General features: G+C 43.3%; 1 protein-coding gene across 1 annotated transcript; it reads right to left on the minus strand.

Annotated features, from left to right (window-relative positions):
- Positions 1-2,895: 2,895 nt before the first annotated feature.
- Positions 2,896-27,207, minus strand: LOC118365671 (calcium-binding mitochondrial carrier protein SCaMC-3-like). Its single transcript, XM_035748045.2, has 10 exons — positions 26,373-27,207; positions 9,631-9,754; positions 8,851-8,938; positions 8,605-8,716; positions 8,059-8,217; positions 7,715-7,867; positions 7,146-7,259; positions 6,837-7,004; positions 5,779-5,929; positions 2,896-3,394 (listed from the first exon to the last, which is right to left on the minus strand). Exons 1-10 carry the CDS (start codon positions 26,589-26,591, stop codon positions 3,213-3,215), a joined length of 1,470 nt encoding a protein of 489 aa, XP_035603938.1. The 5' UTR covers positions 26,592-27,207; the 3' UTR covers positions 2,896-3,212.

Below are 27,207 nucleotides of genomic sequence, written 5' to 3' on the forward strand. Positions count from 1 at the left end.
TTATTAATCACATAATTTACCATAGAATTAAAGGTAACTACTTTCTCATTCTAAACCTAAATTAAACTACAGTAAAAGTTCATTGTGCCTCGGCTATGAAATTATAATGATGATGATGTGCATTTCATAGAATTACATGTAGAATCCCATAAAATTGGTTACTAACGTGCACTCCAGACTGGGAGATAACCTACAGCACATTCACTTCCACCAAGAGCATGGAATTCCTGATTGTATGTATTTATTTAACTAGGCAAGACCGTTAAGAACAGATTCTTATTTACAATGACGGCCTACCCCGGCCAAACCCGGATGACGCTGGGCCAATTGTGCACCGCCCAATCGAACCATGGTCTGTAGTAACACCTCCAGCACTGAGATGCTGTGCCTTAGACCGCTGCGCCTTAGACCGCTGCGCCACACGGGAGCCCATCATAGATGGGTAACTTTCCTTCTAATCAGCAGTGGTGTAAAGTTATAAAGTAAAAATACTTGCAAGTACTACTTACCTAGTGGTTTTGGGTATCTTTACTTGACTATTTATATTTTTTACAACTTTTAATTTTACTTCACTACATTCCTAAAGAAAATGATGTACTTTTTACTCCATACATTTTCCCTGAAACACAAAAGCAGGACAGGAAAATTGTCTAATTCACACACTTATCAAGAGAATATCCCTACTGTCTCTGATCTGGTGGACTCACTAAAAACACTCTTTGTTTGGAAATGGTGTGTGAGTGTTGGAGCATGCCCCTGGCTATTTATTAAAAAAATAAGGAAAATGACACTGTCTGATTTGCTTTATATAAGGAATTTTAAATGATTTATACTTGAATTTTAATACTTAAGTACTATATTTTAGCAATTTCATTTACTTTTGATACTTCAGTAGATTTCAAACCAAATACTACTCAAGTAGTATTTTACTGGGTGACTTTTTTAAATATTTTTTTTATTTTTTTTACCTTTATTTAACCAGGAAAGTCAGTTAAGAACAAATTCTTATTTTCAATGACGGCCTAGGAACCGTGGGTTCCTGTTCAAGAGCAGAATGACTTTTGTACCTTGTCAGCTCGGGGATTTGAACTTGCAACCTTCCGGTTACTAGTCCAACGCTCTAACCACTAGGCTACGTTGTCGCCCCACTTTCACTTTACTTTTACTCAAGTATGAAAATAGGGTACTTTTTCCACCACTGCTAATCAGGGACTGATTCAGACCTAGGAAACCAGGTGGGTGAGCTATTGATCTATTAACTACCAGGACAAGACAACTGGCAATAATCCTGATTTTGAGGCCAGGAAGTGTGAATCCCCCAGGACCAGCAGAAACAAAATAGCCCCATAAAATGAAAGACCCACTACCACATTTTAAAGTAGGTATGGGGTTATTTTCTGCATATGCATATTTCTTTCAATGCAAAACCCACCACTGGTGTGCGTGGCCAAAGATCTCTATGTTCACGTCATCTGACCATACCACTGGTTCAAATCCAAGTGCCAATGCCATTTAACAAACTCCAGGCGTTTATATTTGCTGGACGACATGAGAATATAACTCTTTAGCCATGCACACCAGTGCTGGATTTTGCGTCGAAAGAAAGAATGCATATGCAGAAAATAACCCCAAACCTACTGTAAAATATGGTGGTGGATATTTCATGTTATGGGGCAATGTTGCTACCAATGGTCCTGGGGCCCTTGTTAACGACATCATGAATTATACCCAGTACCAGGACATTTTAGCCAAAAACATGGTTGCCTCTGCCAGGAGGCTGAAACCTAGCTGCAAAAGTGGATCTTCCAGCAAGACGATAACACCAAGCACACATCAAAAGCCACAAAGAAATGGTTAATTGACCACAAAATCAACATTTTGCAATGTCCATCTCAGGCTCCAGACATGAACCCCATTGAAAACCAGTGGTATGGAGGAATGGTCTAAGATCCCTCCCAATGTGTTCTCCAATCTCATAAAACATTTGAGAAAAAGGCTCAGTGCCGTTATGGTTACATTTCTCCAGGCCCTTCCCTCAGATTTTTACCAAAAAAGTGGTGGGTTGACCACTTTGTTATTTAAGGATTCTAGCTTTAAACAAAATCTCTTTCTCTGAGTAATTGTCTTAGTATAAAATTATACCATGTTCAATTTCTTCGGAGCAGACAATATAGGTCAAAATGTGCATTATTTAGTATGTTTTGCTCATCTTTATCAAGGGTGCCAATAATTTTGGACCTGACTGAGAGCCACTTGAAATAGGGGAGAAACATTCCCTTTCTAAAAAGTGCAAAGTCATTCATGGACTAGGTCGGGGGAACAGCTCTGTATAAGACCCTGTATAAGTATATCTTGCAAATGTGTTCAGAATCTTTCCCTTACAAAATGCATACTGTATCAATATACAGTACATCATGTAAACGTCAAAGTTTCCTCGTTTAAGAACTTTAGAATCTCCCCCATTAGAATGTACTTTTTTGAGAATAGCAACTGAAACAAACATAGTGCATGTAATCCAATTCTAATCTCTTTTGAGATATTGAAATAAAGTGTAGGGTACTTTGGCTTGGTAGTGTTCTAGCAACAGCACACTGTGGAACAACCCCACACATTCTGCTGTGTAGTAAAGAGAGAATATACAGTACATGTCAAGGTCATTGGAGGAAGATCACTTTATATTCACAAAACATGAAACTGACCTTAGATAAGTGCCTACATATAGGTATACAAACTGTACTGTGTGCTTCACTGTGTTTGGTTGGAGGGCAACACACAGACTTATTGTGGAGATGTGACTACAATGGGGGTTACAGCACGCACACTCTCTCTCTCTCTCTCTCTCTCTCTCTCTCTCTTCCACCCCCTCTCTCTCTCTTCCACCCCCCTCCCTCTCTCTCTCGCTCTCATTCATTCCTCTCACACCTCCTCCTCCTAATCTGTCTCGGACACAGCCATTTCTTACAGACATCAGCTCAGCCTGATAGCAGACTCTTCCCTCTTTCTTAATGACGGTACAGCATCATTGAGGGGCTGAGGGGCTGAGAGATTCAAACAGTGAGTATATCTGTCTCGCTAGGTGTAAACGGGAAGCTTACTGAATGTGTATGAAAGGGTCTTCTATCCCTCAATCCTCTGCTGTCTTCCTCTCCATCTTGAAATCCAAGAGCTGCACTCTATATCCCTCTCTTTCTTCTGCCTCTCACTTCCTCTCTCTACGATTTCACACCCAGAGCCTTCTTCATATGTTCGTATACCACGTACGAGATGCTGACAGCAGGAATGACCTTCAGGAAGTTGGGGGCGATGCCACGGTAGAGCCCAGGTACCCCGTCATGTGATATGATGTGCTTGAACTGACCGACCATGGACAGCTTGGGCCCGCCCTCAGTGGAGGCTGGTGGAAAGAGGGAAAGTGGGCGAAATCGTCTGTTGTTCAGTTATATCCGTTAGATAGCTATTAATAGATAGGGGAAAGGGGGATACCTAGTCAGTTGTACAACTGAATGCATTCAACTCTGTTTGGAACAGTAATACAGTGCCTTCGGAAAGTATTCAGACCCCTTGACTTTTTCCACAAATTGTTACGTTACAGCCTTATTCTCAAATTGATTAAATTGGTTTTTCCCCTCATCAATCTACACACAATACCCCATAATGACAAAGCAAAAACAGGTTTTTAGAAATTGTTGCTAATTTATACAAATAAAAAATGGAATTAACACATTTACATAAGTATTCAGACCCTTTACTCAGTACTTTGTTGAAGCACCTTTGGCAGCGATTACAGTATTATGTCTTCTTGGGTATGACGCTACAAGTTTGGTAAACCTGTATTTGGGGAGTTTCTCTCATTCTTCTCTGCAGATGCTCTCAAGCTCTGTCAGGTTGAATGGGGAGCTTTGCTGAACAGCTATTTTCAGGTCTCTCCAGAGATGTTAGATCGGGGTTAAAGTCCGGGCTCTGGCTGGGCTACTCAAGGACATTCAGAGACTTGTCCCAAAGCCACTCCTACATTGTCTTGGCTGTGTCCTGTTAGAAGGTAAACCTTTGTCCCAGTCTGAGGTCCTGCGTGCTCTGGAGCAGGTTTTCATCAAGGATCTCTCGTTGGGTCTCCCGGGTGGTGCAGTGATTAAGGGCGCTGTACTGCAGCGTCAGCTGTGCCACCAGAGACTCTGGGTTCGCGCCCAGGCTCTGTCGTAACCGGCCGCGACCGGGAGGTCCGTGGGGCGACGCACAATTGGCCTAGCGTCGTCCGGGTTAGGGAGGGGTTGGCCGGTAAGGATATCCTTGTCTCATCGCGCACCAGCGACTCCTGTGGTGGGCCAGGTGCAGTGCGCGCTAACCAAGGTTGCCAGGTGCACGGTGTTTCCTCCGACACATTGGTGCGGCTGGCTTCCGGGTTGGATGCGCGCTGTGTTAAGAAGCAATGCGGCTTGGTTGGGTTGTGTATCGGAGGACACATGACTTTCAGCCTTCATCTCTCCCGAGCCCGTACGGGAGTTGTAGCGATGAGACAAGATAGTAGCTACTAAAAACAATTGGATACCACGAAATTGGGGAGAAAATGAGGTAAAAATTCTAAAAAACTAAAAAAAGGATCTCTCAGTAAGTGGCTCTGTTAATCTTTGCCTCAATCCTGACTAGTCTCCCTGTCCCTGTAGCTGAAAAACATCCCCACAGCATGATGCTGCCACCACCATGCTTCACTGTATAGATGGTGTCAGGTTTCCTCCAGACATGACGCTTGGCATTCAGGCCAAAGAGTTCAATCTTGGTTTCATCAGACTAGAGAATCTTGTTTCTCATGGTCTGAGAGTCTTTAGGTGCCTTTTGGCAAACTCCAAGTGGGCTGTCATGTGCCTTTTACTGAGGAGTGGCTTCCATCTGGCCAATCTACCATAAAGGCCTGATTTGCTGCAGAGATAGTTGTCCTTCTGGAAGGTTCTCCCATCGCCACAGAGGAACTCTGGAGCTCTGTCATAGTGACTATCGGATTCTTGGTCATCTCCCTGACCAAGGCCCTTCTCCCCCGATTGCTCAGTTTGGCCGGGCGGCCAGCTCTAGGAACGTCTTGGTGGTTCCAAACTTCTTCCATTTAAGAATGATGGAGGCCACTGTGTTCTTTGGGGACCTTCAATGCTGCAGGAATGTTTAGGTACCCTTCTCCAGATCTGTGCCTCGAAGCAATCCTGTCTCGGAGCTCTACAGACAATTTCTTTGACCTCATGGCTTGGTTTTTGCTCTGACATGCACTGTCAACTGTGGGATCTTATATAGACAGGTGTGTTCCTTTCCAAATCATGTCCAATCAATTGAATTTCCCACAGGTGGACCAATCAAGTTGTAGAAACATCTCAAGGATGATCAATGGAAACAGGATGCCCCTGATCTCAACATCGATTCTCATAGCAAAGGGTCTGTATACTTATGTAAATAAGGTATTTCTGTTTTTAATTTTTAATAAATGTGCTAAAAAGTCTAACAACCTGTTTTTGCTTTGTCATTATGGGGTACTGTAGATTGCGGAAGATCATTTTTTATTAAATCCATTTTAGAATAAGGCAGTAACGTAACAAAATGTGGATCAAATCAAGGGGTCTGAATACTTTCCGAAGGCACTGTAGATATAGGGTAATAGGTTGACATAGTAGGTAGTAATTTGTTTGTTATAGATTATGTTATAGAATGTAATTGAATCTATATTATCTATGTAATATCATCTATGTTATGTAGTAAGGTAGAAGGTATAATTGCAGTTCAGTTGTACACCAGTCTCACCCTGGGCCTGCATGCGTGTTCTAATGAGAGCCAGGGGGTAGGAGGCCAGTTGTCCACAGGTACTAGACACAGTACCACAGCCCAGCAGTACCAACACCCCCGGGTCAGCAGAGCCCTTACTGTACCGCTGGAGCCAGGCATTCTTCAGAGTCTGAGATGGAAAGGGGGAGGGGACGAGAGAGAAGAGGGGCGAGAAAAGAGAAGGAAAGAATCAAAAGAGAAAAAAGAGAGAGGAGAAAGAGGAGGGGTAGAGGGTAGAAATGAGAGAGGAATAAGAGAAGGGATAGATAGGCTACATTGTTAATTTGACCTATATTTTATTGTGTTAAAAAAATGAGGACATAGTAGAGAGAACTACGGCTCATTGACTGCTAGTAAAAGTAAAACTCAAAGTTCACTTAAACACATAAAAGTAATTTTTACGAGAGAGCTGAGCAACAGTAACAGCAGCATACATACTGACTGGCATTTTACTTGAGTACAAGGGACAGGGCCAGTGATGAGGTTTAGCTTTCCCAGAAAACATCAAACACAGTTGGCAGGCAGACAAATACACACACACACACACACCATTTAGTTGACTGGTCAATTGCTTGGTCGATAGGCTCTTGGTTGACATTTATTTTTTTATGCCAGACAAGACACTTGTCTGACTCGTGCCTCTCTCAGTGGACTAAAACATTGAGGAGGCCATGGGGATGGCACAGTCCATCACTCTATCATATTTCCGGCAACTTCAGGAGCGTACCGGCAGAATCTATGAAGGCTAGCAGCAGCGGGAGGAGGAGGGTCGAGAACAGATTTTTTTTCTTCTGGTTATCTTGATCTCTGGTTCCCTCTTGAGTCATTTGTGTGTCTTAATTATTTCATCAAGCAGTGCGCTTAAAGCATCAGACAAGCTCAGTGCATATAGTTGATTTTATTAAAACATATAAAGGTGTGTCTATATATGGAAAAATATACTTTTATACATTTCAACGACGGTCAACCAAGATGTTTTTTTTTTTCAGGGACAGCCCTACTCTCTCTCTCACACACACGCACTTTCTCACACACACCTCGTAGACGGCCAGGTCTATGCCAGCATACGGTATGATGCCAAGTGTGTTGGGCACGTAGCCCCTGTAGAAGGCTCGCACCCCCTCCTTCCTCAGGATCTGACGGGCACAATCTACAATGCCAGAGTACTGGCCAGTCTTCCTCAGGGTCAGACGAGTCTTCAGCACCTGGGAAGTGAGAGAGGGAGGAGAAACGGGAAAGAGAGAGGGTGTGCAAGGAAGAGAAGGAAAATGAGAGAAAAGTCCTATGTTTCTATATTCAATAAAAAGCCTGTCTATCTCTCTGTCGGTCTGTCTCCCCTCACTCACCTCCATAGGGTAGATGATTGTCTGTGCAGTGGCTCCAGCCAGAGAGCCAGCGATGAACCTCTCCTGCACCCGCAGAGTACCTGCTTCATTTCTGCCCCGGATCAGCCACTTGATCTAAGATGGAGGAGTCAGGGGAGAAAGGGGGGAGAGGAGAGACAGGCAGGTGGAAGAGAGTCAGGGATATACAGGAATTAAGGGGTGAGGGGGATAGATTGTGGGAGGTGGGATAGGCAGGGATACATAGTGAGGGGGAGGTGTAGATTGGGGGAGTTGGGGGTAAGAGGGGGAATACGTGAGTCACACTGGGGTGAAGGAGGAGAGTCAGAGACACAACACGTAGAGACACAGGGTGTGTCTGACAGGGTGAGAAACAGAGTGTGTGTGTGTGAGCAACATTTCACACCTCAGTGTGGGTGTCTGACTCCTTCATTCCTATGCTTCACTAATGACTACCCCATACACCAGAACTTATTTACAGATGTAAATTTGTCCATAATAATTCCAAATCAACCTCTGGGGCCTCTTACACCCACATTTGTGTACAGGTGCGTACAGTCCTCTTCCCTCACCTGTTCGTAGGCCATGAACTTGATGGCAGACTCTGGGGCTATTTTGAGAACGTTGATGCCGTTGCCCCTCCAGAGGGCTCGTACACCCCCCTCCTGGACCATCCCCCTCAGCCCCGTCCACAGGTTGATCCCCCTAGAGCTGGAGCCATGCACCTAGAGAGACAGCATTGTCAGTAACTCTAATAACATTCTGCATATCAGGGGTGGCTAACCCTCCTCCTGGAGAGCTACTGGATGTGCAGGCTTTTGTTCCAGCCCTGCTCTAGCACACCTAATTCTACTAATCAGCACTGCACTGACATCTAACCTCTGAGCCTGTAGTAAACACAACAGTAACCCTTCACCTGTAGGAAGACCTTGAGACGGTCGAGGGGGGCGGTTCCTGTACGTGACACCGCCCCTGCCATCGCCCCGGCAACCAGCTGCCTCCACACTACCCCCGACTGGCGCTCTTGTTGGGAAAACTCTGGCGGCACTGTCATGTGCTCTCCGATGTCAAACATCTGAGAAATCACAGAGATGCCAATCAATAAACTTGATTGGCATCCAGAACTATCTGTATTCACCAAATGTAAATTACATGAACCCTTCTCTAAGGTTACCAAACTAAAATTCCTGGATAAAGCATCAGAAACAATTTAAACTGTGTAAACTATAACATAAAATGTAATTACAGAGTAACTATAAATACATAGATTGAGAAAATGGCCACATTTGTAATGAAAGGATACTGGCAAAATGTTTAGTTTCTATAGTTAATATGTAATTACATTTTATTACATCAATAATTGAAAATTCCATATAATGCTATCTGTGCTACTTCATGTCAAGCAAAGATCTAAACTAGAGAGTGTAGAGATAGAAGGCATAGATAGGCAGTACTGACTGACCAGAGAGTGTTTCCAGTAGTGGGCGATGCTCTCCATGTTGTGAAGAGGGTTAAACAGGAAGTGATCTCGCCACTCACTCCAGTTGATAGTCATGGTGCCGTCCCTGTCCATACTGAGAGCACACACAGAGCAGTGTCAACACACACACACACACACACACACACACACACACACACACACACACACACACACACACACACACACACACACACACACACACACACACACACACACACACACACACACCTCTGTAGTATTTTGATGGCGTGTTCTGTGGACACCTCCAGTCCCAGGTTGTGCAGCGATTGTTGAATCTCCCCGACATCAATGCGGCCTGCATAAATAGTGAATCCCATCAGTGCCCACAATATGCAATATGTACCTACAGGCATACAGTACAGTTAGAGCACAGTGATGTGTGTGTGTGGCTACTTTGTGAACTACATGCCTTAATGTGGTATGATACTAAATACCATTCATGCAGTCATACCACACATTCAGATAAATTACCATACCAGTGCAATGTGACATAGAATGCTCTGTGCATGTATGAACAATTTAAACAGTGTTTTGTGAGTGAAAGGACATTGTATCCAAATGGCCCTCCTACATGTGTCTACTTATGTGTGTTTAGATCAGACTTGGGTTCAAATACATGATTATCTAAGCAATAAGGCTTGAGGGAGTGTGGTACATGGTCAACATACCACGGCTAAGGGCTGTGGTATATTGGCCATATACCACAAACCCCCGAGGTGCCTTACTGCTATTTTAAACTGGTTACCAACTTAATTAGAGCAGTAAAAATATATGTTTTGTCATAGCCGTGGTATACATTTTGATATACCACGGCTGTCAGCCAATCAGCATTCAGGCCCTCGAACCACCCAGTTTATAATGTTATTTAAATACTTATTTTCTGTGTGTGTGAATGCATTAACTGTAAGTCGCTCTGGATAAGAATGTCTGCTAAATGACTAAAATGTCAAATGTAAATGTGTGTGTGAGTGAGGTGGCCATGCCGACCGTCATGGTTGCGGTCCAGTGTGTGGAACATGAGCCGCAGTTCCTTCTCGTGGGCCCACAGGTACTGAGAGAACTCCTCAAAGTCCAGCAAGCCATCATGGTTGGTGTCACTCTCACGCACTATCTGCAGGAGTAGGATTGGGGTGAGAGGGGGGGTAAAAATAGCAGATAGGGAGGGGGTGAAGGGTCAAACAGTGTAGGGGACAGGGGGTGAGAGAGAGGTTGAGGGGGATGTGACAAGGTGAAAAAGTGTGGGGTGGGTTGGGGCCAGGGGTGTGATTTAGGGTAAGGTGATAGTTTGAGGGGGTGAGAGGTAAATGGAGGGAGTGAAGGGAAGAAGCAGGAAGGAGTGCGTGAGAAATGACAACAAAGCTTATCATTATTTTACAAGGTCATAACCTGCAAACATAAAACAATCAGCAGAACTGTTCTATATTCATCCTCTCTAGTGCTTCCTCAAACAAGGAGAGGAAGAGAGAGAGAGAGAGAGAGAGAGAGAGAGAGAGAGAGAGAGAGAGAGAGAGAGAGAGAAAACAGTATAGAGAGAGAGCAAGAGAGCGAGAGTGAGAGAACCCCTACTCTGACCTCGTCATAATCCGATTCACTCCTGTGCCCAGTGTCCAGTTACTCTTCAGTAACAATCACATACTGGAATCTGACCTGAACCAATGCACTTGACCAATACACACACACACCCCCACACACACATTTGCATATTGTCATGAAATTCAAATGACAATATCCTGCTTATCTTGCCACTTATCCTCACCATTTCAACTTTCTGTTAGGTATAAATGCTTGAATTGTAACTCTGTGTAGCTGATGGAAGCTGTCTGTATAACACATGACAAGCATAACTTTAAGTATGCCTTTGAATTGGCCCGCTCCTCCATGACACAAATATAATCAGCGCAAAGTCTATTTAAGCATTGCCAGACAAATACATTCTGGTCCAGAGGGATATTGCCTGTGGTGTCTGAAAACTCCCAGAGGAGATTTGAAGGAAAAGCACAGCTGTGGGTGATGATGCTTAGCTAAACTAGCCTACTATTTGAGTGTGGAGATAATGCTAAACTAATCTGCTGCATGGCTGGGGAGGGATGATGCTTAGCTAAACTAGCCTACTATTTGAGTGTGGAGATAATGCTAAACTAATCTGCTGCATGGCTGGGGAGGCATGATGCTTAGCTAAACTAGCCTACTATTTGAGTGTGGAGATAATGCTAAACTAATCTGCTGCATGGCTGGGGAGGGATGATGCTTAGCTAAACTAGCCTACTATTTGAGTGTGGAGATAATGCTAAACAAATCTGCTTGCATGGCTGGGGAGGGATGATGCTTAGCTAAACTAGCCTACTATTTGAGTGTGGAGATAATGCTAAACTAATCTGCTGCATAGCTGGGGAGGGATGATGCTTAGCTAAACTAGCCTACTATTTGAGTGTGGAGATAATGCTAAACTAATCTGCTGCATGGCTGGGGAGGGATGATGCTTAGCTAAACTAGCCTACTATTTGAGTGTGGAGATAATGCTAAACTAATCTGCTGCATAGCTGGGGAGGGATGATGCTTAGCTAAACTAGCCTACTATTTGAGTGTGGAGATAATGCTAAACTAATCTGCTGCATAGCTGGGGAGGGATGATGCTTAGCTAAACTAGCCTACTATTTGAGTGTGGAGATAATGCTAAACTAATCTGCTGCATGGCTGGGGAGGGATGATGCTTAGCTAATCTAGCCTACTATTTGAGTGTGGAGATAATGCTAAACTAATCTGCTGCATGGCTGGGGAGGGATGATGCTTAGCTAATCTAGCCTACTATTTGAGTGTGGAGATAATGCTAAACTAATCTGCTGCATGGCTGGGGAGGGATGATGCTTAGCTAATCTAGCCTACTATTTGAGTGTGGAGATAATGCTAAACTAATCTGCTGCATGGCTGGGGAGGGATGATGCTATGTGAAAGGAGTGATGCTAAACTAAACTACTGACTGTGGTGGAGTGATCTCCTAAGCTAATTTCCTTTATGCTAATCTAAATGACTGATTAGCTGTAATCTGAGGAGTGCTATCTGTGTTCTTCTGTGTGAGTGTTACTTAAAGCAAGTGCACTATCACCTACAGTGCCTTCAGAAAATATTCATATCCCTTGACTTATTTTGTTGTGTTACAGCCTGAATTCAAAATGGATTCAATTGATTGTTTTCTCTCACATATCTACATACAATACCCCATAATGACAAAGTAAAAACACACCCCTGAATCAATGCATGTTGGAATCACCTTTGGCAGCGATTACAGCTGTGAGTCTTTCTGAGAAAGTCTCTAAGAGCTTTACACACCTGGATTGTACAATATTTGCTATAGATTTTCAAGCCGATTTAAGTCAAAACTGTAACTAAGCCACTCACAAACATTCAATGTTGTCTTAATTAGCAACTTCAGTGCATATTTGGCTTTGTGTTTTAGGTTATTGTTCCGCTAAAAGGTGAATTTACCTCCCAGTGTCTGTTGGAAAGTAGACTGAACCAGGTTTTCCTTTAGGATTCTGCCTGTGCTTAGCTCTTTTTAAAATTTGATTTAACCTTTATTTAACAAGGAAAAGCCCATTGAGACCCAGAGTCTCTTTTTTTCTACTTGACCTGGCCAAGAAGACAGCAACAATCAATACATTACAGAATTAAAACACACAACAATACAACAACATGATCCAGCCTAATAAAAGCATTTGGTACAATGTGCAATGGTGAATGAGTGACTTGGCATTTGTAATAAAGCTCAAGGATGCATGATAAACAGAGTCCAGTCTCTGTAAGATGGAGGAGGTTGCAAGCATATACAACAAGTCACCATAATCAATTACAGAGAGAAAAGTGGCATGAACAAGCTTAAATAAAAACACAATTTCAATTTAAGCTTTGTCACAAGATTATCCACATGAACTTTAAAGGACAACTTGTCATCCAACCAAATACCTAGGTATTTGTAGGATGACACTTTTTCAATGGATAAGCCACCAAATGTGACAATGCTAATGTTATCTGGCAGAGTTCTAGCTCTGGTAAAGGTCATGAATTTATTTTTTTGTATATTCAAGACCAGTTTGAGACCATAAAGGGAGGCCCGCAGTGGCTGAAAAGCAGTCTGGAGCTCTTCAACAGCCTGAACCAGAGAAGCATGAATATATAACTGTAACTCCATTTGATTTGATTTGATTTGTATCATCTGCATATAGATGTAACTTTGCTGGTTGCATCCCATTTCCCAAATCATTAATACAAATTCAGAACAACACAGGAGCTAAAATGGAACCCTGGGGCACACCTCTATTAATCTCAAGAAAGCTAGACTTGTGATTGTTGGTATATTCACATTGTGTTCGGTCAGAAAGATAGTTGCTAAACCAATTTACTGCCCCTTCACTGAGACCAATGTTTCTGAGTCTATCTAGCAACAATTCGTGGTCAACTGAATCAAAGGCCTTTGCTAAATCCACAAACAGAGCAGCACCATGTTGCTTTTTATCAAGTTCATTAATGATGTCATTTACCACTGCCTGTCACGCCTTGGTCTTAGTATTTTGTGTTTTCTTTATTTATTTGGTCAGGCCAGGGTGTGACATGGGTTTATTTTGTGGCGTGTTTTTGTATTGGGATTTTAGTAGGTATTGGGATTGTGGCTGAGTAGGGTTGTCTAGGAAAGTCTATGGCTGCCTGAGGCGGTTCTTAATCAGAGGCAGGTGATTATCGTTGTCTCTGATTGGGAACCATATTTAGGCAGCCATATTCTTTGAGTGTTTCGTGGGTGATTGTTCCTGTCTCTGTGTTTGTAGTCATCAGTTTTCACATTCCGTTTGTTGTTTTAGTATTGTTCGTGGTTTTTCGTCATTAAAGATGTATCGAACTAACCACGCTGCGTTTTGGTCCGACTCTCCTTCAACGGAAGAAAACCGTAACACTGCCATAGCTGCAGTTGTGAAGCTGTGCCCTGATCTAAAGCCAGACTGAACCCCGCTCAGTATGTTCTTTTCAATTAAGAAGTTTTTTTAACTGTGAGTTCACTGGGGATTCATAGACTTTGGCCAGGATAGGGAGTTTAGATATAGGACGATAGTTATTAGCATCTGAGGGATCTCCACCCGTTAGCAGTGGGAGGACATAAGCTGATTTCCAAATACTGGGTATGTAATTGGTCAAGAGACTCAAGTTGAAAATGTGAGCCACAGGTTCAGTAATAATACCAGCTGCTATCTTTAAGAGGTAGAGGTCCAAGTTGTCTGGACCTGCAGACTTTGTAGTGTCTATTGCCTTTAGTGCTTTATAGACCTCAGTATAAGAAACAGGCTCAAAGTTAAAATGGTTCACATGAGGGCCTATATCATAGTTGACTGTAACAGAGCTTACATTAGAGGCCTGGGCCCCACCATTATCAAACACTGAACCAGCAGATAAGAAGTGCTTGTTAAAACCCCTACAATCTGGGCTTTATCCTTCACTTCATTAGAATCCATCATTAAATGGTCAGGAAGGCCAGAGGAGACATTAGAATCCATCATTAAATGGTCAGGAAGGCCAGAGGAGACATTAGAATCCATCATTAAATGGTCAGGAAGGCCAGAGGAGACATTAGAATCCATCATTAAATGGTCAGGAAGGCCAGAGGAGACATTAGAACCCATCATTAAATGGTCAGGAAGACCAGAGGAGACATTAGAATCCATCATTAAATTGTCAGGAAGGCCAGAGGAGACATTAGAATCCATCATTAAATGGTCAGGAAGGCCAGAGGAGACATTAGAATCCATCATTAAATTGTCAGGAAGGCCAGAGGAGACATTAGAATCCATCATTAAATTGTCAGGAAGGCCAGAGGAGACATTAGAATCCATCATTAAATTGTCAGGAAGGCCAGAGGAGACATTAGAACCTGACATAGATTTGATTCACTTCCAGAACTTGGTAGGGTTGTTTAGGTTCTCTGTGACTGCATCTAAATAGTCATCTGATTTTGACTTCCTGATCAACCCTGTGTATTTGTTTCTTAGCACTCTGAAGGAGGCCCAGTCAACTGGAGCACTTGTATGTCTAGCTTGAGCCCAAGAGATGTTTCTCTTTCTAATTAATTCTGCCAAGTTATCTGAAATCCAGGGACTGTCCCTTCCACTGATAGTGTCCTTGAAAGCGGCAGCTCTAGCCTTTAGCTCAGTACAGATGTTGACTGTAATCCATGGCTTCTGGTTCGAATCCTAGTACGAAACCCAGCGATGCAAGCCTACCAGATTAGCTAACTATGCTCGCTTCGAGGCAAGCAACACTGAACTACGCATGAGTGTACCAGCTGTTCCGGATGACTGCGTGATCACACTCTCTGTAGCCAATGTGAGTAAGATCTTTAAACAGGTTAGGGCTGCAGGGCCAGACGGATTACCAGGACACGTGCTCAGAGCATGGGCTGACCAGCTGGAAAGCGTCTCCACTGATATTTTCAACCTCTCCCTGACCCAATCTGTAATACCTACATGTTGCAAGTGGACCCCCATAGTCCCTGTGCCCAGGAACGCCATTGTAACCTGTCTAAATTACTATCGCTCCGAAGCACTCACATCTGTAGCCATAAAATGCTTTGAAAGGCTGGTCATGTCTCACATCAACACCATCATCCTAGACACCTTGGACCCACTCCAATCCGTATACCGCCTCAACAGATCCATAGCTCAGGTTGTCTCTATTGCACTCCACACTGCCCTTTCCCACCTGGACAATAAGAACACCTATGTGAGAATGCTATAAACTGACTACAGCTCAGCCTTCAACACCATAGTGCACTCCAAGCTCATCACGCTAAGGACCCTGGGACTGAACACCTGCCTCTGCAATTGGATCCTGGACTTCCTGAAGGGCCGCCCCCAGGTGGTGAGGGTAGGCAACAACACATCCACCACTCCCTGTTCACCCACGACTGCATGTCCACTCACGACTCCAACACCCTCATTAAGTTTCCCGACTACATGACGGTGATCCCCAACAATCGCCTGATCACAAACGACGATGAGACAGCCTATAGGGAGGAGGTCAGAGACCTGGGAGTGTGGTGCCAAGACAACAACCTCTCCCTCAATGTCAACAAGACAAACGGAGGGCCGAGCACGCCCGGGTCACATCGACAGGGTTGAATGCTGCAAGTTTGGTGTCCACGTCATTAAGGATCGTGGTCCACACACAGCAACACAGTCGTGAAGAGGGCACGACTATGCCTCTTCTCCCTCAGGAGGCTGAAAAGATTTGGCATGGGCAGTCAGATCCTCAAAAGGTTCTACAGCTGCACCACTTAGAGCACCTTGACTGGCTGTATCACCGCTTGCAGTACATCACTGGGGCCGAGCTCCCTGCCATCCAGGACCTCTATACCCGGCGGTGTCAGAGGAGGGCTGTAAAAGAAAGACTCCAGCCAACCGTCATAGACTGTTCTCTCTGCTACCACATGGAAAGTGGTACTGACGCACCAAGTCTGGAACCAACAGGACCCTGAACAGCTTCTACCCACAAGCCATAAATAGTTAGTCCGGGTAGCTATTTGATGAAATATTTAACTATCTGCATTGACCCTTTTTGCACTAACTGTTTTGACACATCACATACGTTGCTGCTACTGTTTATCATCTGTCACTTTATTCCTAGTTACAGTAGATGTACACATCTACCTCAATGACCTCGTACCCCTGCACATCCACTCTGTACTGGTACCCCGTGTACATAGCCAAGTCATCCTTACTCATTGTGTATTTATTACTACCTTTTCTTTCTCTCTGCATTGTTGGAAAAGGACCTGTAACTAAGCATTTCACAGTTAGTCTACACCTGTTGTTAACAAAGTATTTTACAAATCAAATTTGATTTGAAGACTGAGGTTAAGATGTGTGTGTGTGTGTGTGTGTGTGTGTGTGTGTGTGTGTGTGTGTGTGTGTGTGTGTGTGTGCGTGTGCGCCAGACACTGATATTAAGGTCAGGCGGGGTCAGGGCTGCACCAGGTTTGTGTTACAGTCATACCTTTAAAATATTAATTCAGGAAAGTGTTTCTTTCCTGTCATGTACTGGGACAGGCAGATCAGAAAAACATGCATCAGTATTGTGTTGAAGCAACAGAATTTTCAGATAGCACCTTGACAGGCACCTTGAGTTGGAGGGATTGGTGAAAATAGCACTGGAACTCTTTTAATATCTGTAGTAAAATGCCTCTCACTGCCTGTAGAACACTCTGCCCGCTTCTCCTGTGACATCACAGGGTCAAAATAGAGCACTGAGACACCGGCTAGACTGGACCATAGCTCATAGCTCAGGTAGTTAAAGATTGCGATATGAGAGGCCTATACACTCGGAATAAGTGAAGCAGGTTATAGTTCCTGTTCATTGTACTAGTAGGCTATAAACAAATATACTTGTTTATAGTAAAGACAGGAACTACACAGTTGCCTATGTCAGTGCGTCTCAAACTGGAGTCCACTAGGTATCTTTTAGCCGTACACTTATCCTACTCCTTCTCTGTTCCTCTGGTGATGTAGAGGTGAATCCGGGCCCTGCAGTACCTAGCTCCACTCCTATTCCCCAGGTGCTCTCTTTTGATGACTTCTGTAACCGTAATAGCCTTGGTTTCATGCATGTTAACATTAGAAGCCTCCTCCCTAAGTTTGTTTTATTCACTGCTTTAACACACTCTGCCAACCCGGATGTCTGAATCCTGGCTTAGGAAGACAACCAAAAATTCTGAAATCTTCATCCCTAACTACAACATTTTCAGACAGGATAGAACGGCACAAGGGGGCGGTGTTGCAATCTACTGCAGAGATAGCCTGCAGAGTTCTGTCCTACTATCCAGGTCTGTACCCAAACAATTTGAACATCTACTTTTAAATCCGGTGCTGCCAGAGTCGCCCTTCACTCCGGCGCTGCCAGAGTCGCCCTTCACTCGGGGCCCGCTGCAAGGGTCCCCAGTCTGAGGTCAGCGGTGAGGGTCGCCGCTCCAAAGGCGCCCCTTAACCTCTAGCGTCGAGCAATCCCGTATCCGGGAGCGTAATTATAGCCTCAAGCTCATTACCATAACGCAACGTTAACTATTCATGAAAATCGCAAATGAAATGAAAGAAATATATTCACTCACAAGCTTAGCCTTTTGTTAACAACACTCATCTCAGATTTTCAAAATATGCTTTTCAACCATAGCGTATAGAGTAGAGTATAGAGTATAGAGTATTGATAGCTAGCATAGCATTAAACCTAGCATTCAGCAGGCAACATTTTCACAAAAACAAGAAAAGCATTCAAATAAAATAATTTACCTTTGAAGAACTTCAGATGTTTTCAATGAGGAGACTCTCAGTTAGATAGCAAATGTTCAGGCAGTTAGAAAAAAATCAGAAAATGCAGTCTCTACAACGCCAAACTTTTTACCAAATTAACTCCATAATATCGACAGAAACATGGCGCACGTTGTTTAGAATCGATCCTCAAGGTGTTTTTCACATATCTATTTGATGATAAATCATTCGTGGCAGCTTAAGGTCAATCTTCCAATGATTTGCCTACAAATACGTCACAATGCTGTCGACACCTTGGGGAAACGACAGAAGGTCTAAGCTTATTCGTGACCCATACACAGCCATATAAGGAGACATTGGAACACAGCGCATTCAAAATCTGGGGCACTTCCTGTATGAAATGTCATCTTGATTTCGCCTGTAGCATTAGTTCTGTGGCACTCACAGACAATATCTTTGCAGTTTTGGAAACGTCAGAGTGTTTTCTTTCCAAAGCTGTCAATTATATGCATAGGCATATCTTGGCCAGGTCGCAATTGTAAATGAGAACTTGTTCTCAACTTGCCTACCTGGTTAAATAAAGGTGAAATTAAAAAATTAATAAAAGGTACCTAAGGGGTCGGCAACAAGATCAACCATTTTTTAACATAATTTTTTTATATATATTTTTAAATCCCTTACTGAAAAACAATGTATTTTATATATATTTTTTAATCCCTTACTGAAAAACAATGTATTTTCTATATATTTTTTATCACAGTGCTGTTATTACAAAACTACCACTAACAGGTCACGATCATCATCATAAAGGGAAAAGGGGATTTTTTTTGTTCAAATACTGTACATAACGCAACAATTCTGTAATGTTAGTATATCTCTATATACATCTTTCAAATGATTTGCCACAGAGTGGCAAAGCGGTCTAAGGCACTGCATCTCAGTGCAAGAGGCATTACTACAGTCTCTGTTTCGAATCCAGGCTGTATCACATCCGGCCGTGATTGGAAGTCTCATAGGGCGGCGCACAATTGGCCCAGCGTTGTCCGGGTTGGGCAGTCATTGTAAATAAGAATTTGTTCTTAACTGACTTGCCTAGTTAAATGAAGGTTCAATTTAAAAATGTATAGTAATAAAGTGCTCTGTACGTCATTAAGTTGGAAAAATGGCAGAGAAAGGCAAGTGACATCCGCGAACAGCCTGCTCTGCCCTTATTGAGTCTGCTGGTGTGCTGTGCTTTTAGCTGACCCAATGTTACGGACTGACTGCTGGGAACATGTCAACAACTTCATCAGCAATCTGTGAAACTATCGTAGATAAGTGACAAGCTACAAGCTACACAGTGTTTCTCAGTACAGTTCCCAACATCTTTTGCTAGCTAACATTCAATCCCTGTGTTTGTCAGTGAAGCTAGCGAGCAGCAAGCAGGCTACAACAAGCTAAATCAGTTGATGAAATCACTAGCGACGATATACTTGCACATACACTGCTCAAAAAAATAAAGGGAACACTTAAACAACACAACGTAACTCCAAGTCAATCACACTTCTGTGAAATCAAACTGTCCACTTAGGAAGCAACACTGATTGACAATAAATGTCACATGCTGTTGTGCAAATGGAATAGACAACAGGTGGAAATTATAGGCAATTAGCAAGACACCCCCAATAAAGGAGTGGTTCTGCAGGTGGTGACCACAGACCACTTCTCAGTTCCTATGCTTCCTGGCTGATGTTTTGGTCACTTTTGAATGCTGGCGGTGCTTTCAATCTAGTGGTAGCATGAGACGGAGTCTACAACCCACACAAGTGGCTCAGATAGAGCAGCTCATCCAGGATGACACATCAATGCGAGCTGTGGCAAGAAGGTTTGCTGTGTCTGTCAGTGTAGTGTCCAGAGCATGAAGCCGCTACCAAAAGACAGGCCAGTACACCAGGAGATGTGGAGGAGGCCGTAGGAGGGCAACAACCCAGCAGCAGGACCACTACCTCCGCCTTTGTGCAAGGTGGAGCAGGAGGAGCACTGCCAGAGCCCTGCAAAATGACTCCACGAGGGTGGTATGAGGGCCCGACGTCCACACGTGGGGGTTATGCTTACAGCCCAACACCGTGCAGGACGTTTGGCATTTGCCAGAGAACACCAAGATTGGCAAATCCGCCACTGGCGCCCTGTGCTCTTCACAGATGAAAGCAGGTTCACACTGAGCACATGTGACAGACGTGACAGTCTGGAGACGCTGTGGAGAACGTTCTGCTGCAACATCCTCCAGCATGACCGGTTTGGCGGTGGGTCAGTCATGGTGTGGGTGGCATTTCTTTGGGGGGCCGCACAGCCCTTCATGTGCTCGCCAGAGGTAGCCTGACTGCCATTAGGTACCGAGATGAGATCCTCAGACCCCTTGTGAGACCATATGCTGGTGCGGTTGGCCCTGGGTTCCTCCTAATGCAAGACAATGCTAGATCTCATGTGGCTGGAGTGTGTCAGCAGTTCCTGCACGAGGAAGGCATTGATGCTATGGACTGCCCGTTCCCCAGACCTGAATCCAATTGAGCACATCTGGGACATCATATCTCACTCCATCCACCAACGCCACATTGCACCACAGACTGTCCAGGAGTTGGCGGATGCTTTAGTCCAGGTCTGGGAGGAGATCCCTCAGGAGACCATCCGCCACCTCATCAGGAGCATCCCCAGGCGTTGTAGGGAGGTCATACAGGCACTACTGAGCCTCATTTTGACTTGTTTTAAGGACATTACATCAAAGTTGGATCAGCCTGTAGTGTGGTTTTCCACTTTAATTTTGAGTGTGACTCCAAATCCAGACCTCCATGGGTTGATACATTTGATTTCCATTGATCATTTTTGTGTGATTTTGTTGTCAGCACATTCAACTATGTAAAGAAAAAAGTATTTAATAACAATATTTCATTCATTCAGATCTAGGATGTGTTAATTTTAGTGTTCCCTTTATTTTTTTAAGCAGTGTATTTTGTGCAGGAGTAGAGATGTTGTTTTGTTTGTACAACTTTTTCACTATCGATCAGCGCATGCATCTGTCCCAGTGCCCATGTTTCATAGCGAGTGAGTCATGCACAAGACAGGTTGTGTGAGACAATGCCTGCGCATGGATTTAGAATTTTGGAATATTGATAAATGTCAGTTGAGATGTCGAGTGCGCATCGTCTCAATACTCATTTTGGCCAAAACACTTGCAGACTCAATTGAGCTCTATCGAACACAACAGCAAGTGGCCACTCGATAAAGGGCTTAGGGGCCAAGTGTTCTGTTTGAGATTCAACCTATGACTGCAGTAGATAGAACGTCATTTCCCCCTAGCGGTCATACGCAATAGATGCGGTAAAGGAGTCAATGGAACACTAAAATAAACACATCCTACAAACAAAACAACATCTCTACTCCTACAGGCTGATTCGTTCAGATTGACCAGATTGGCGCACTTTCAATAAATCTGATCTAACAAAGTGGATATTGGTCAAATCCGTAATGATTTATGTATTGTAACAGGCCCACAATGCGGTTACTTAAATCCAATTTGGATATATTTGGCTGTTTTTGCTGCATAACATGTAGATGTCACTTTTCAGGTTTAGAAAAAGTGACTGCTAAATGCTAACTTTTGCTATAAACTAATTAGCATAGCTAGCATATAGAAATTGGTGGTGGTAGGCCAAGTTGTTTTTAACTGTAATGCAGTTAATTGGTAACGATGACATTAACATATTTTTTTATTTCACTTTTATTTAACCAGGTATTCCAGCTGAGAACAAGTTCTCATTTACAACTACGACCTGGCCAAGATAAAGCAAAGCAGTGCCACACAAACATGAACAGAGTTACACGTGGAATTAACAAACGTAGTCAATAACACAATAGAAAAATCTATGTACAGTGTGTGCAAATGTAGTAAGATTAGGGAGGTAAGGCAATAAGTAGGCCATAGAGGCAAAATAATTACAATTTAGCGTCGTTTTGGGGTTTTCATCTTATACAAGTATTATACTCCGATTTTTACCCCAACATAGTGTGAAATACACATGCAAACAATAGCCTAAATGTAGGCTAATTTTGCTGGGGGGCAATGAGGAGCCCTTTCCCCCACGCGTTTCCATTGTTTTGTTCAAGTTCGATTGACCTCTTTACCAGATCTATGGGACCACCATACACAATAGGACCCTATTCTGCATTGTCCATGTGGGATTGTATTATTTTGTCTTACTGTTTTAAAGGTCCCGCACAGTCAACCGATTTCTCAAGTAAAAATTTGAATGACCGAAACATCACCCATAACATTTTTACACTATTAAAATGCTCAGAATTGAAGAAATTGTACCCTTTCTCCCATCTCTAACTATCAGGAAGCCTGGAAGAACAGGCTGAGTGGGCGGGAAGCTTATATCATGTGCTCGCCTTGAATGACAGCTCTTTGAAACACCCTTGTGGTCGTTGCCAGGTAACAAGGTAAACAATGGGTCACATGTCAATGATGACCAGGTAAACAATGGGTGACATGTCATTCTGACCCTAAATAGTATTCCTCAACCCATTTTCTCTACAAATGTTCTCAAAAGAGCTGATAATGGACTGTTAGATATCAGTCAAACAGCAGCAATACACAATTGCATTTCTATTGTTTTGTATCTAATTACAGAATACTGTTCACTGATACACTTCTTCAGCAGAATTAGTCAAGTCTGAGTCCCCCTAGAAGCTTCGACATAAGGGAATGTACATGAAAACAGCATACAATAAGTGTACTGGACAATTGATTGGTGCCTCTGAATTAGTATTATAAATGACAATATGTTCAGAATTGTATGTATTGATCAGACATTTATTTGTGCATTTACATGAGGCAAGCATATCTGAAATATTGATCAACATTGATCAATATTGATGTCTTCACAGGCTTTACAGCATATTCCCCCTTCTTTGGTTTGTCTTCACTTATCCCCCCTTCCTTGGTATGTCTTCACTTGATCTGTCTTCACAGGCTTCACAACATATTCCCCTTCCTTGGTATGTCTTCACTTGATCTGTCTTCACAGGCTTTACAGCATATCCCCCCTTCTTTGGTCTGTCATCACTTGATCTGTCTTCACAGGCTTTACAGCATATCCCCCCTTCTTTGGTCTGTCATCACTTGATCTGTCTTCACAGGCTTTACAGCATATCCCCCCTTCTTTGGTCTGTCTTCACAGGCTTTACAGCATATCCTCCCTTCTTTGGTCTGTCTTCACAGGCTTTACAGCATATCCCCCCTTCTTTGGTCTGTCTTCACAGGCTTTACAGCATATCCCCCCTTCTTTGGTCTGTCTTCACAGGCTTTACAGCATATCCCCCCTTCTTTGGTCTGTCTTCACAGGCTTTACAGCATATTCCCCCTTCTTTGGTTTGTCTTCACTTATCCCCCCTTCCTTGGTATGTCTTCACTTGATCTGTCTTCACAGGCTTCACAACATATTCCCCTTCCTTGGTATGTCTTCACTTGATCTGTCTTCACAGGCTTCACAACATATCCCCCCTTCTTTGGTTTGTCTTCACTTGATCTGTCTTCACAGGCTTCACAACATATTCCCCTTCCTTGGTCTGTCTTCACTTGATCTGTCTTCACAGGCTTCACAACATATTCCCCTTCCTTGGTCTGTCTTCACTTGGTCTGTCTTCACAGGCTTCACAGCATATCCCCCTTCTTTTTTTATGTCTTCACAGGCCCCTTTGTCATGGGAAAGCTGATTTTGTATCATGGCATTCCTGCTGCGTTGGTTGCCTGGAAAGATGTGCAAACCGAATAGATGTTGAATTTTCTAAAATGTAGATCATTAGAGCCCCAATGACACAAGCTACAGCAAATATAAGACAACAACCCACATAATTGAATGGCAGAATATAATTTTTAGGGGTAAATTACAAATACTATACACACCAGAACTCCTTTTGTGGACAACATTCCTTCATTTCAGCTGTTTGCTGTCAGTTCTCAGACTCAATGTAGGGGGCTTAGGGATGGAAGAACAAAAACCATATAGTGACAATCAGCTGTGATGCAGAAAATATACCGTCAAAGTAGCCACAGTTACAGCCACCGTGTCAGACTCATACTTACATTATGGTCAGTGCTTTCAAGATAAACTGATCCACTGTCAATGATGGTTCAGCATCCATCTTCATGATTAGCTTCCTGGCAAGACACATCAAATGTTCTCCCCAATTTATAAAGCAACTTCGCTCTAAATGTGCACTGCACACTGGTGTTATGATCCTGTCCAGCAGAAATAAAAATCAGCCACTGCTTACGGATGTCTTCATTCTTCAGGAAATAGTGTAATGTTAAATTATCACTATGGCATCCAGTCACAACACAGTGTGTTTTTTTCCGGCATGATGGTAAGTATAGCTTGCTAGTTATAAGTTACAACACAGATGAAAAGTTGAGTTACCAGTATCGTTCTGCCACGTTCTACTTGAGCTATTTATGGTTTGTAAACAAAGCTGTATGATGCGCACATGTGATGGAGGTTTTAAACTTCCTAAGGCTAGGGGGCGGTATTTTCACGTCATGATGAAAAGCGTGCCCAAAGTAAACTGCCTGTTACTCAGGCCCAGAAGCTAGGATATGCATATTATTAGTAGATCTGGATGGAAAACACTGAAGTTTCTAAAACTGTTTGAATGATGTCTGTGAGTATAACAGAACTTATTTGGCAGGTGAAACCCAGAGGACAAACCATTGTCTGTGTTTGTTTGATGGGGTGCTGTCCTCAGATAATAGCATGGTTTGCTTTCGCAGTAAAGCCTTTTTGAAATCTGACACGTTGGCTGGATTAACAACAAGTGTAGCAGTAATTTGGTGCATTGCATGTGTGATTCAAGTTTAATATTTATAGTAATTTAATTGGAATTTGGCGCTCTGCCATTTCACTGGATGTTGTCAAATCGATCCCGTTAATGGGATTTGATCCCTAAGAGGCTTTACATATTTAAATTAGTTCAGATTACAAGACGCTACCATTGGTGTATAACATTTACAGCCCTACTTGACATTGCATAGGGGCAGCAGGTAGCCTAGTGGTTAAAGCAACCGAAAGGTTGCTGGATTTAATCCCAGAGCTGACAAGGTAAACATCTGTTGTTCTGTTCCTGAACAAGCCACTGTTCCCCGGTAGGCCGTCATTGTAAATGAGAATATGTTCTTAACTGACTTGCCTAGTTAAATAAAGACAGAAGTAATCCCTGAATTCAAGTGTTTGACATGGGGGAGGGGACCAGTAACTTAACTACCTGTCCCAGACCTGCTGTTTTCAACTCTCTAGAGACAGCAGGAGCGGTAGAGATACTCTTAGTGATCGGCTATGAAAAGCCAACTGACATTTAGTCCTGATGTGCTGACCTGTTGCACCCTCGACAACTACTGTGATTATTATTATTTGACCATGCTGGTCATTTATGAACATTTGTACATCTTGGCCATGTTCTGTTATAATCTCCACCCGGCACAGCCAGAAGAGGACTGGCCACCCCTCATAGCCTGGTTCCTCTCTAGGTTTCTTCCTAGGTTTTGGCCTTTCTAGGGAGTTTTTCCTAGCCACCGTGCTTCTACACCTGCATTGCTTGCTGTTTGGGGTTTTAGGCTGGGTTTCTGTACAGAACTTTGAGATATCAGCTGATGTAAGAAGGGCTATATAAATAAATCTGATTTGATTTGATTTAACTTCATGATCAACTTTGTTAATGTACAGTAATTTTTTCACTGGTTTCATCCAAATATCCTCAAATGTTATGAAAAACATGATGTTCACTGTTCGGACCTTTAACAGAAAAACGATTTTTTTAAATGTGTTGTTTAAACATTAAGAAATGTAGAGCAGTTGTCACAACAACAGATCACACAAATGTACACAAATCTGGCCAGGGGGTCTGTGGAAGAAGTTGGTGCAATACAATACAATACAATACACAATACAATATTATTGATCTACAATATACCCTTAGACGCACAACAGGACCTGGGAGGCTCACAGGGATCCACAGTAGTCCATCAATGATCCAGTTTTCAACTAAAAACTTATTGTATTCCATTTTACTTTCCATGGCTGAAGTATTGGTTAGTCTGGCCATGTATGCACTGCAGCATCATGAAACGTTTTTTATTTATTTTTTTACCTCACTCTAAAGTCTGAGTTGTGTTCGGATTTTGAGGGGGTCACTGATGAATTTGCTACCAGAAAAAAAAAAGTTTAGGAACCCCTGGTCTATGTCATACATACTGTTGATCAGTTTGTGTTGTTTGACAGGACATAATCTTTTTACTCCTTACTCAGCCAAGAACACACACACACAATTAATGTGCCATGCAGGCTATAATTCAAGGGATACACATGTCTATTGGAATACCCCCAAAATCACTATCCCTCTCACCTCCTCCGCGTCACTGCGAAGTAAACCGCGGGCAGCGAGTCCTATCCTCAGCTCGTTGATGTCGACTTTACCGTCTTTATTGAGGTCCAGTTGGTCGAACAGTTCGGCCCATCTCTCTCGCGTTTCCGGTTCCCTATCAGGGTCCGACACACCTTTGTCTTGTTCTTGACAGCGAGCCCGGGTCCAACCAAAGCAGAACCGAGCCCTGCCTTCGCCCATGTGAAATGGAGACTTGTGCAATCCTGGTGGTGGTGGCTATTACCCCAATCTGCTGCCGCGAAGCAGGCGTAGAAAATTGAAGGAGCGCTTTTTGTTCTAATGACTCCCAGTGGGTTTCGTTACGATAGCCTACCTATTCAAATCCCGGAACCATGGTATATCGAAATGGCACGAGAGTCAGTGTAAACTGCGCGGTGTAAACTCTCGGTGCCTGTAATATTAATCCCCGTATCCGTTACGTATCTCGTGACATCATTAAATCCATGAACTAATTCAAATGAATTAGTCTGTTGGTCAGGGGACTGGCTCTGCCTTTTGGATAGGCAGTGAGTCCCCCATGCAACGAAGCGAACCAAGCTCCCGGTGTTCGTTATATTTTACCACAGCTACAGCTTTGTGTATGCATGTAGGATACCGGGTGGAATTTCTATGCTGTCATCTCTGACAACGCGCTCAATGCGGTGTTTGTGTGCGAGTGTTCGTGAGAGAAAGAGTTCCCTTTTACCTTGAAAGGTTCGAAGTTAGAACAGAGTGAGAGTGGTTAGGTGTAGCTGTAGGAGAAGAAGCCTAACAAAAATCATCCACTTTCACCCCTGCAGGTCCATCCTCTCCTCCT

This window comes from Oncorhynchus keta, chromosome 32, assembly GCF_023373465.1.
Source record: "Oncorhynchus keta strain PuntledgeMale-10-30-2019 chromosome 32, Oket_V2, whole genome shotgun sequence".
NCBI lineage: Eukaryota > Metazoa > Chordata > Actinopteri > Salmoniformes > Salmonidae > Oncorhynchus > Oncorhynchus keta.